General features: G+C 43.3%; 1 protein-coding gene across 1 annotated transcript in view; it reads right to left on the reverse strand.

Annotated features, from left to right (window-relative positions):
• The window catches only part of EDIL3 (EGF like repeats and discoidin domains 3), a 354955-nt gene that overhangs the window by 185968 nt on the left and 156644 nt on the right, over positions 1-12343 (reverse strand). Inside the window, exon 5 of the mRNA XM_019531712.1 lies at positions 7801-7914. Coding sequence (XP_019387257.1) covers positions 7801-7914 — 114 coding nt within the window. The remainder of the gene's footprint in view (positions 1-7800; positions 7915-12343) is intronic.

The following is a 12343-nucleotide window of genomic DNA, read 5'->3' on the forward strand; positions in this document are numbered from 1 at the left end:
CATGATCTGAAAAGCAGGTGTGACTACATCACTGCACTCCCTTTGTATCTGCGCCTGCAACATGAGTTCAGCATTCTTAGAGTCATAGAATTGTAGAACAGGAAGGGACCTGTAGGATCATCAAGTCCGGTTTCCTGCAGTGGGCAGGAAGTTATTGGGCTTAGACAAGCTCAGCAAGGTGCCTGTTCAGCCTCTTCTTGTTGCTGCTATGTTATGAGCCTCCAATTTATGGTGACTGCATCACCTCTGGTGGAAGTGTGTTCCAGATTCTAGTTACCCTTACGGAGAAAAAAACTCCTCCTTCTGTCTAGCCTGAATTTGCCCTCTATGAGCTTATGTCCATTTGTCCTTGTCCTCCCTTGAGGTGCCCTCCTGAAGAGTTGCTCCCCCAGATCTTTGCGTTCTCTCCAATGTACTTGTAGGTAGCCATCAGGGCACCTCTCAGCCTTCTCTTACTCAGGTAGAACAGGTTCAACTCCCCGAGTCTCTCCTTGTAGGGCTTATCTTCCATGCCTTTGACCATGTGGGTGACCCTTCTTTGTACCCTCTCAAGCTTATCCATGTCCCTCTTGAAGTGCAGTGCCCAGAACTGGACACAGTACTCCAGCTGAGGCCTCACCAGTGCTGAACAGAAAGGGAGGAACAGTTCCCTGGATCTACTGAGCACACATCAGCTAATGCACTCCAGAACACCATTTGCTTTCCTAGCGACCTCATTGCACTTCTGGCTCATATTCATCTTCAGGTCAATTGTAACCCCCAGGGTTCACTCAGCTTCTGTGCCAGCCAGTGCACCACCACCCACCATATAGCTGTGGTGAGGGTTCTTCCTACCAAGGTGAAGGACTTTGCACTTACCTGTGTTAAATTTCATCTGATTCTGCTTTGCCCAATGGTCCAAAAGTCCAGCTTGTCGAGATCTTCCTGGATCCTGGTCCTATCCTCCAGTGTGACTGCATTTCCCCAGAGCTTGGTATCATCCACAAACTTAATAATTGAGCTTTCAACACCCTCATTCAGATCACTGATGAATATATTAATGAGCACAGGTCCAAGCACAGATCTCTGGGAAACACCACTGGAGACTGCCTTCCAGGATAAGGCTAGGCCATCGCTGGGAGCAGCCTCTAAACCAACTGCCCACCCACCTCACTGAGGACTGGTCAAGTCCAGCACCCTCAAGTTTGTTTGAAAGAATTCTGTGGGAAACCAAAACAAAGGCTTTACTGAAATCTAAGCAGATCACATCTACCATGTGTTCCTTGTCCAGATGGCTAGTTACCTGGTCATGGAAGGACACAAGGTTTGTCAAGCACAATCTACCCTCAACAAAGCCATCCTGATTGGTCCTTAACGCCCTGTTCATTTCCAGCTTGCAAATGATGGCCTCCTTACTAAGTTTTCCAAAAATTTTACACAGGACCAAAGTCAGACTGATCAGCCTGTAGTTTGCAGGGTCATCCCTCTTCCCTTTCTTGAAAATGGGCACCACGTATGGGATTTAAAGAGGCAGATCTATGGTCTGCCTCTTTAAATGCAACCAAAACAGTCAAAATACCAATAAAATTGATCGCCAGCTGCCTGCAAGACATTTTGGCGTTTCCATTTACAGGACTCTAATTCAGTCTTTCCTGGATCTTTACCTGAGTTTACAGAGTATATAGGGCTAACGAGAAAGCTTTAATGAAGTTACTGCTCAACAAATACTTCAAGTCAGCTTAAAATAAATAATGGGATCACAGAATGCAGTATGATAGATGTTATATTTCAGGGAAACTAAATGCTGAGAAATTAAAACTTGTGAAAAAGATTAAATCAAAATGGTAGCAATTTGACTTTCATAGGACTGGAAGGTGTCAGTCTTTGAATCTTGTGGACTATTTTCAGGCAAAGTTGTGGATGTCAAATGCTTTGAGAATGCCAATGCTCTCCCTGGTGTTTTCCACCTTTATCTTCAGCAAAGCATCACAGTTTTCTACTAGTTCCTCTGAAGAACTCCAAACTTGTGCAGACATGGTGATATGGTAAAAAAAGATCCAAGCAGCATTAATTACTGTCTGGGTTTCCACAGAATACTCATGTAGTCTTTAAGAGATCATACTATGGAGAATGAATTGTTTCTTTAATTGTTTCTTACTATCACTTCCAAAACTGAGGAGCATTTGGACTACAGAAGCAGGTGCAGCTTGGTGGAAAAAGGTATATGGCAGGTAATAATTAGGACAAATCATTAAAGAAGGGTTAATTGGAGTAAGAAGGAGTTTTAAAACAAAGCAAAACAAAACAAAAACCTAGATAAGGCAGTCCAAGAATAAAGACAGGGCTGGGACCCAGAGTTATTGTTCTGGCTAGGATGACTTTTTCCTATCCCAATTCCTTTCCCCATTCCTATCAGCTCAGAGGTGTTGAGCCCTTATCCAAAACTCATAACATAGCAGCAGTGAAAGTGGATACACCAAGGTGATTTAAGCATGGCTTTGTTATACTAATCAATGAAACTGTTTAGTTTAGAAAGTGAAAGCCCTGGAAAGCTTCCTTCCTACTCCCATTCTACCAACAGTGCCAACAAAGGAAATCTAGGATCAAGAATTGTCTCAACTCAACTACAGCCTGGCCTGTACCTCCCATGTAGAAGAAATTTTAGTTTGGATGTCAAGGGGGGAAAAAGCCTCAAACCTTGACACATTAAGTTATATTAAACAGTGAAATACATTTATGGAAAATGGTGGGAAATTTGGGATACTTCAATCTATATGTAATACAGAAACTGTACTAGTGAAATATAGAACTGAAACACTGATACAGAGAGATGGACTGTATGACATAATACCACTTTCTCCGTCTCTAACTTTGATGCTTCTAGTTTTCTGTGGTTTGGGTTAGAATGCTTTGAGGTGTCTGGCATAATTTTTAGTTAGTAATTATGTATTCACATAATTAGCATAACAACATTAAATTTTATAATTAGTGTAAATATGTGTAATGATGTAATTAGAAGGCGTAATTACTACTTGCAATTACATAATTAGGTGTGACGACAGTAAAAATCTTTATAAAATAGGTGTTCATAACTTTAGCTGAAGGAGCTGCTATAGTGCCCAGTAATAATGAATAAAATGATATATGAATAAAAGTTAACATTTTATTGTTAACTACACTAAAAGTAGTTTGTTTATAGCTCACAAGTGAATGTGCAAAGTTAGTAAAATTGTGCCAAAGTAGTTAGAGAAGACATCGTGAGCTCCCAAAACAGGGGTAATTCAGTGATCTGTAGTCTGCATAAACATTAAGCCACTTGCCTATGTTTTTTTAAACACACCATAATGTAACCTGAGCATTATGAGTACAGATAGTGGCATAACTAAGGAGTCGAACATTTTTTTTTGATGCGTGCTTGTTGATTTTAGTAAATACCTTGCTTTCCATTGCTTTTCCTGTTTCCTTCTGATACACCTTATGTTTTTTTCCTCCCAGTTCTGCTTATTGACATCACTTCCTTTTCTGGAACAGAAACTTTGTAGTGCAGAACTCTCATATTCCATCCGCCCTTCTCAGAGAGCTGCTGGTGGGCAGAGTGAGCTGCGGGGGAGGTGGGGGGGTGGAGGGGAAAGGAGGGCTGGTGTTTCCCTCTGCAGCAACAGCGCACCTCACCCCAGGCAGCACCCACCCGCAGGCACCTGGCTCCGGCAATCCCAGGGGGCACTGCAGCCACAGAGGGAAGCACTGGGCCCCCATGCAGCTCAGGAAAGCAGGCAGGTTCCAGGAAAAAAAAAAAAAATTCTTGCCAGGCTGCCTGCACAAGCTTTGTGCAGAGCCCCTGAGATGCACAGAGCCTGGTGCATTGCTCTGTGGCTGTAGGGCAGCAAACGAACTCCTCAGAGGAGTTTTAGTTTGCCATGCCCCAAGTTATTTAAGGTACATTATGCCACCAAATCTGCTACAGCAGCTGGAATTACTATGCAATATGCTGCTGACATGTGCAAATACCAACACCATTAAAGTGGTGCAAAAGCACTTCACTCACTTTAAAGTGTCATGCACACATGCCCCTCATTTTGTCTACAAACAGCCTATAAGTGACTAAACCTCTGAATTTTTTTTATGGCTCCTAAATTTCTTATCCTCCAAGAAATAGAAGGGACAAAAACCAAGGGACAAATCCTTACTGAATTCCTAAATGATATCTTGGCTATTCTCAATAAGCTGAGCAAATGTCACCATAACATGATCTATCAAAAATTTTACATTGAACTTCATGGTACATAAAGATCAAAACAATCCAACTTTTCTATTTATCAAGTAGTACTTGATATGTCATTCCACTAAAAAAGCTATATTGCATGCACAGTGCAGCCCTTAATTTTTCCTCTATATAGTTCCTGGAGTAAATTTCAAAGATTGAGAGGCTAAGAGGAAAAAGAGATGCATCCTATCAGTTCCTCAGAATTACCTATTTTAAAACATATTTAGCTGGCTAGCTGTATCATTTTCCAATTTAGAAGGATGTGACCCAAGTGTGGAGGGCTTTCATATCCTGTATAAATGACTGTCAAAACTAAATAGCTAGAAACTATCCTGTAATGGATTACAGTCGACATGACACCACTGAATGCTTTCTGAATTTCTACACTATAAATACACATCCCCAATTGAGGGTCTGGAATTGATAAACAAACAAGAAAAAAAAATGGAAACGAGACAGCTATTAAATCTGTTAAGGCCACTGAGTCAAAGTCAGTAACTGTACTCGTGCAGTTTTCAAGCTGTATAAAACAGTCTTCTCAGTCTATCAAAACTTAACAAAATGAATCTTCAACCCGTCAGTTCTTGCTGCCCTGAACCCTTTGTGGCCAGGGTGTCAAACATAAAGCCTGCAGACAGGATACAGCCTATGGACACAGTCCCAGTTGCCTTTCAGCCGCTTAGTTGGTTATCGCTGCCATGGCCCTATCTCTCTGATTACTGGCTCCCACCATGTGCCCCATGCTGGAGCTACAGCTCTTGCTGTGCCAGAGGGTATGTAGTGGTAACAGGGCCAGCTTCATCACAGGCTGCACAGTGAGGGCTGAAACTGCTGCTGTATTCTCGGAGCTGGAGCCGCAGTTTCTGCCACTGCTACTAAGTGCGTCAGTCTGAAGTCAGAGCAGTTGCCACCATGGCTAGGGACAGACATTTAGAAATCCAGAGCCTAAATTGATACAACCGTTGCAGGTTAGTCTAACCTGCCTAAGCTGAACTGGTTTGTAACAGGACAAATATTCTCTCTGGTCTGAGGCAATGCAGACACATGCCTGCAGTTGCTTAGACCAGGTGCTAGAGTTCACCCTCCAATGCAGGGAAGTTTGCTGGGGAGGGTGTGGCCAGTCCAGGCTGAACTGGCTAGAGAGGGGCTTAATCCCCCCGTTTTTGTCCCAAGGGCAAGGACCCGAATTAGGTCTGCTGGGCTCTCTCCTTTCGCTGCAGCAACAGCCAGGCACCATGGCCCCTGAGGCAGTGGGGGCCAGGGAGGAGGATTAGTCTCCCCTCTATCTGCACTGGCAGCCGGGTCTGCCTGCTGTCACCGCCATGCTCGCTCCCTGTGGTGGGATGAGCCCCCTACCAATCCCTCCATAAGATGCCAAGGGAGGGGGAATAACCCCATCCCTGCCCCCACAAGGGGCCCTGCTGGCTGGGGTCTGGCTGTCCGCCCTGCTGCTGCTGCAGCAGGAGGGGGCAGGGTCTTTGATGGGGGCAGCAGCCCCTGTCATAATGTTGGAAAATGCAAGCCCCTTCCTGGTGGGGGTGCTGTGCTGCAGACCAGGCAGAGCTGTGGTGGGCTTCATTCAGCAACACTGGGGTCCAGAGGGGGCCAGAGCTCTCCAAGCCCCCTGCGGCACCATCACAGCCCATAGCAGCTGCAGTGCAGCCCCCTGCCAGGAAGAGGCTTGGCTTGGGGACACTGTGATGGGGGCTGCTTCCCCCATCACAGTCGCTCCCCCCTTGCCACTGCAGTGGCTGGGGCAGGGGCAGGGGTGGGGCCAGATGTCCCCTGGGGGTGGGGTGGGGAGCAGGCTTATTTCCTGCTCTGCCCCCGGGGCACCACAGCTGTGTCTGCCTGGCCTGGCTGCAACCACCACTCAGTCTGCATTTGGGACAGTGTCTGACAGAATAAGCCCCCTCTTGCCAGCAGGGGGCTGGCCCCAAGCATAGACTGAGTGGCCGCTGCAGCCAGGCTGGGCAGACCCAAATCAGTTTCTTCTAGTAGGGAGAAATAAGTGCAGCCAAACCCTCAAAAGGTAACTCCTGTGTCATTTAGGCAATGCCCTTGAAATCATGTAATTCTTCCATAAAGTTTGAGAAATCCATCTTAAAGCTCCCAATGCTCCATTGGATGGTTGTCCCAGAACCTCTTTGTACTGATGTCTGGAAACTTTCTAATGTTCAGTCCAAATTGATTCACAGCTGGTTTGCTGCTTGTATCAACTATGTTCTTTAACTGAAACAGTCCTGTTCCCATGTCACCTTTACCTCAACCCTGGTGTTTAATCCCTGATATATTTACAAACAGCAACTATATCCCCTTTCACATTTGTCTTACTAGCCTAAACAAGTCACACTTTTCAGTCTCCTTTTACATGACAGGATTTTCTTTACTTTCAGCATGCTATCAGCTCTTCTCTACAACTGTGCAAGTTTAAATTCAGCTTTTTTAAACATGAATGACTAAAACTGTATGCCTTTTTCCGGATGATGTCCATCAGTGACTGTCTACTACAGGGGTAGGCAACGTTTTTTGGCCAAAGTGTCGAAAAAACCACAATGTCTACTTTGGAAGATGCCGGAGTGCCAACATGCTGGAGCCCAGAGCTGCTGTTTGCAGCGTCCCAGCTGCAGCCAGCCCATGGAGCCCAGTCTGCTTGCAGCACGGCTTGCAGCCTCAAGCTGCCTCCTGGGAGAAGCCTGGGCTCCATGGCTGGCAGCAGTTGCTTAGAGCCCAGACTGGCGGTGGTGTGCTGAGCAAAATGGCCTCCCTCAGCATGCGTGCCGGGGGTTCCTGACCCCTGGTCTAGTACCTCTCCTAGATATGTTTGGATTGCATTTGTCATTGCTGCATCACATTGGTAGCTCTTGACTATTATATACAGAGCTTCCTTCTCTGCCATCATTTCCAACTAATGAGCTCCCAAATTATAGCAGAAATTCCTGCAATCAGTCCTTAAGTACATGACCTTGCATTTTGTACTATTAAATTTTATCCCATTTTTTTACACCAACTCTGACTATCTTTCTATTCTTTTTCTGTGATATTTCAATCCACCTCTGTATTCACAATGTCCCTCAGCTTTTTTCATCACAAAATTGCTTTAGTACATTCCCCCCTTTTGTGCCAGTCATTAATAAAACAATTAAATAAGACTGATCCCAAGACTAATCATTGATGAACTCCATTAGTAAATTCTCTTTAGCCTAATAGTTTTCTCCTAGTACAACCCATTGTCATCCCTTCTGTAACCATCACCTTACATACCTTACAATTCTTGTATTAATTCTCATTTTCTGTACCCTAACTACTAATTTCCTGTTTGGCATTGTATTAAAAGCTTTATTGACTCCCTCAAAATCTAATCTCCTGCATTCCTTTTGTCTAGAAAACCAGTTATCTTATTAAAAATAAATAGAATGTCTCTTTTGTCTTAATATTATATTTAGCCATAAATTAATTATATGACTTGATCTTAGGTACTATTCCAAGGTTATTTCTGCAATGCATCAAGTAAAGAATTTATATAGATAGATTTGCAAGATAATTACAATACTTACTATATTGGCAGTTTCTTCCCATAAATTCACCAGGACACTCACAGGAATAATTGGCAACAAGATCTGTACAAATTCCACCATTCTTACAGGGTTCAGCTTCACATTCATTTACATCTAGAGAAACAGAGAATCATGATTACTACAGAAACCTTTTAAAAGTTCTCAGCATGTTTTAAACAGAAAAAAACCCAAATGTTTTCTGAGGACCCATATTAGTATTTTAGTAACAGCAAACAATTCGGTAATAGTAAGCATGTTCAGAAAAAATGCAAACTGTGCAAAATATAATCAAAGCAAAAGTATCCTAAACAGATCTGCTCTAGTATAGAATTGGCTAGTTTCACAAACACATTACTTCTTTGAAATGTCCTACTAAGGGAATAAAAAGCTAAAATGTGGCCGTAATGGCAGAAATACTTCTGATCCCAGGGCTATCTTTCTTGGTTATGCCCTTGCTTCAGGGAACAAGTAATTTGCAACATAATATACCTGACAGAAATCACTTTCCCTCTGCATTAGACAGATGAAACTTTAAGACTCCAACCTTTCCTTCCCCGCCACACCCGCCCCTTCCTACCCCATGCATTCCATGCCAACCTGTGTAGAAGGGAAATAAGCATCCTGTGCCATGATCCTTAATATGAGTCTGAAAAAAAAAGGAGTGAAGCAATACTTACTCTCCCTATTTCCCTGTTCTCTTTTTTTTCTGTATGGGTACAGACTGCAGGTCACAATTAGGCTCAAAATAAATAAATCCAATGAACCCTAACAGAATAGCTAATTAATACCATTTACAACTTCTCTTTCAGCAATAGATGTCACTTAAGAATGTCTCTCTGTTCATCTTAATTCATTAAACCTCTAATTGACAGGTTTGTTACAGTGACTAAGTAATTCCCTTGCTGTGCATGCGTTAGCGGGGAAATTGGAACTAATAGCTTAATTCAGTAGCTTGCAAATTTATTGTAAGCTTGTGTTAAATTCAAAATATAGGAGCTAATTTCGGGAGTTTCTAGAGTTTTGTATAGCAAACTTTAACTGAAGCAGAAAGTGTGAAGGGGAATATTAAATATTCCCCTCCCTCCTAAACCTGTAGTATACATTTGACAGGGAGTATTAAAAGAAAGAAATTAAATGTTGGTGATTCCCAAACAGAAAATATGAAAACATTTTGGGACATTCCCCCATACATATACCCTGTAAGAAAAAGCTAAATGGTTATACCATTAAATTGAGAACTTATCTTTTACCTTATATTGCAGGACTGAAAAAATGTCTTAGAGAGGTCAGAAGAAACACCAATATCACCATTTAGCAAAATTTACCAAAAATTCACCAATGCGTTTGCAGCCTAAAATGTATTTTCCCCTAAATATCAAGTGATGAAGCTATGCGACTGATCAGTTTTAGCTGAATGCTCTTTCCATGAGATATCAGGGTAGCGAAAGTTGCCAATGACAACCATGCACCAAGAGTGTGCAGACTCTGCCAGTTCCCTACCGAATTCATGGTCAAGCTCTTCTTCCTGGTTAGGAGGTCTGTAACAGACTCCTATGGTTATATTCCCTTCACCCCCAGAGGGTGTCAAGTTGTCCACCATGGGTGCTAATCTTTGCTTGTAGGGAAGTGTACTGCTTCTTCACATAGAGAGCTACACCCCTGCCCTTCCTTGCAACATGATCCCTGCTGTACAAGGTACAGCCATCAATACCTGGAGTCCAATCATAGATGGAGTCCCACCAGATCTCCATTATCCCTATGAGATTGTATATATTTTTGCCTAGCAGAAGGGACAGTTCCTTCTGTTTGTTCCCCATGCTTTTGGCATTTGTATACAGGCAGCTAACCCTGCCATCAGAAACCCTGGGCTTCCCTGTCCTCTTAGAAGAGTCCCATCCTTGGGCTGGGGTATGACTGAGTTCCCTTGTGTTACCTGACCTGCTGATTTGGTGAATATCACTTCCAGGACTTGTACTAGTGATTGTCCACTCACCCCCCAGAGATCATAATTTAAAGCAAGTCAGCCATTGTGACCAAGAAGAACTTCTTTCCCATTGGGTGCTTCAGTGTGGGGGCTGCCTGCTGGCAAGCTCCATGCTGAAGCACCCTTGTGCCCCACCCAGCCCCTCCACAGCATGTTGAGCCAGGTTGGAGCAGCCCCAGGCTGCCAGGCTGATCACCAGACCCTCTGCTAGCTGACCCAGCTCAACATGCTGTAGTCCTGCACACACATGTAAGTACAGCCTTCAGGAGCAATAAACATCGGCACAATATGTGCCGGAGTTTATTGCTTCATGCTTTGTACATGTAGGTACATTTACTAAGGACTATATGGCATAGACTACTTAGTACGCAATATGCAAAGACACTAAATTTCAACAGTCTGCTCTTGTGCTTTTATCTATAAACAATTCAGAAAAAAGATTATTGGAATCATTTTCATGATGGAGAAAGAAAATATTGTGAGATGACTTTTAGCACACAGTAATACAAGCATAACCCTTTCACATCTTGATTATATGCAGAATGGTACAGAGCCACATGGTTTCCCATATTCTGCATTTTACCCTATCTAAACTAGCTTAAAAACATTTAGAGGGCAAAGAGTTCTTTGTTGACTATGTTTATGATCCTTTTCCTAGTACTTACATTAAATTAATTGCATTCATAACATATGGCACAGCTACACTTCTTTTTAACATGAGTACATAAAAAACGTAAACGCAAGCTTGAAACTTCCCCATTTCCTTTTTTTTAAAGGTAGAAATACATTTAGTTTAAATACAGTGCATCTGGTAGAGGATCTAGAAGTCTTCTGCACACTTGTATCCTATTCCGTTTTGGAAGCTATACATATATCGAAGTCTCAGTTTAGAAGCTACCCCGGGCACATGCAAATAGTCTGTTGTGCCTTTTATTGATCAGCAACAATTTTTGGAAGGTTGAGTCATCTTCACATTGAAAGAGAAATTGGTAACATGAAGCACTGATGCAGTTTATTGTTTATAGCAAGAACACAAATCCAGGTTTCTTGAACTGAGCTGGTCACAATTTTCAATGGAAAATACATCTTACAAAACTTCAAGTATTATCACTTCTGTTTTACTGATTGTCTTGAACTTTGTCTGTCTTGGACTCTTCTGAAATCTAAGTTTAAAAAATGCTCCCTATCCTTGTTTCAAACTGATGGCTGTATTGAGAAACCTGCTATTGCAAGCTACTTACCTATGGCCATATTGAAAGATGGTCCTAGTGTCATGTCACACATTAAACTTAGTATGTATTAAACTTGCTTAAAATGTGAGCAACCATGGGTTCAAGCAGTGAAACACGTTAAGTACAACACAACAGGGAGTGATCAATCCAATAGTTAGCATGAAAGATGCTTACTGAGATGTTCTGGAGAAATGGATAAGACTGCTAAATGTGCACTATGGCAAACAAACAGTTCACGAACAAATAGGTTAGAGGTATCCTGAATTCCCTTCTATCTAGCAGAAGGTTATCCTAGATAGTCATCAGCCAAGGCTTCTTTGATCAGAACAGCTTGTTGGTGGTTCTGTATGAGACATTTGGCTAGGAAAGCTGCTTCAGCTCAGGCCCCATCCAAAGTGTCAGGTGCTTCCCCTGAGGTAACTCCGTCCAGAGCTGCCTTGGTTTCCCTTGCTTTGCAAGTATTGTGGAAGATGCAGGCAGCAGCCATGAAACTGGGAATATTTCTCAGCCTGAGTTCAAGGCACACCACCCAGTGGCCTTTAGGTGCCAAAAGATGCATTCCCCCACCATTTGACAGCTGCTCAACTGGTATTTGAAGATCTCCTTTTTGGAGTCCACCCAATTGGTGTACAGCTTCATGAGTCATGGGGGACCAGCAGGTGGCTGGGTCCCCAGTAATCAAGGGGGGAATGGTCAACTCACCAAAATCCATGGTGGGAGTGCTGAGAGCAAACTCCTCCTTTTTCCTCCACTCCATCATCTCCAGGAAACTGGAGCTCCTGAATATGAAGGCATTGTGGACTCAGCCTGGTCACTCAACACTGATGTTAGTGAAACACCTGAAGTGCCCCACAATTGCCTACAGTATAACTAGGGTCACCATACATTCCAGACAAACTGAGGCAGTCCCAGCTTCCATAGTTTGGTCCTGGCCTGTTGGTCAAAAGCCCTGGAGTCGAGTCCAGCAGAGATGTGAAGTGGCATAGTGTGCCAGACAGTTGGGCAGGCAAGCACAGTTCCTGCTGGGCAGGAGCAAGGTTGGCAGACTGGATCAGGTGGACTGGCTTGGACTATGGAAGCCAGTACTGCCCTAGTTCACCCAGGATATATGGTCACCCTAAGTATAACTAAAAAGAATCCCTTATGGTTTATGTAATCTGACGTGCGATGAAGGGGGCACAGAATAGGTGTGTGGATCCCACTGATGGTCCGCAAGCAATTCATGAAGGCTATCGCTTTGAATCCATCAATGAACTCAATGAACCCATGCAACCAACATGGGTTCATCAGTGGCAGGTCCTGTCAGACCAACCTGGTGGCCTTTTAC

This window comes from Crocodylus porosus, unplaced genomic scaffold (genome assembly GCF_001723895.1).
Source record: "Crocodylus porosus isolate Cpor-Errol unplaced genomic scaffold, CroPor_comp1, whole genome shotgun sequence".
NCBI classification, from domain to species: domain Eukaryota; kingdom Metazoa; phylum Chordata; order Crocodylia; family Crocodylidae; genus Crocodylus; species Crocodylus porosus.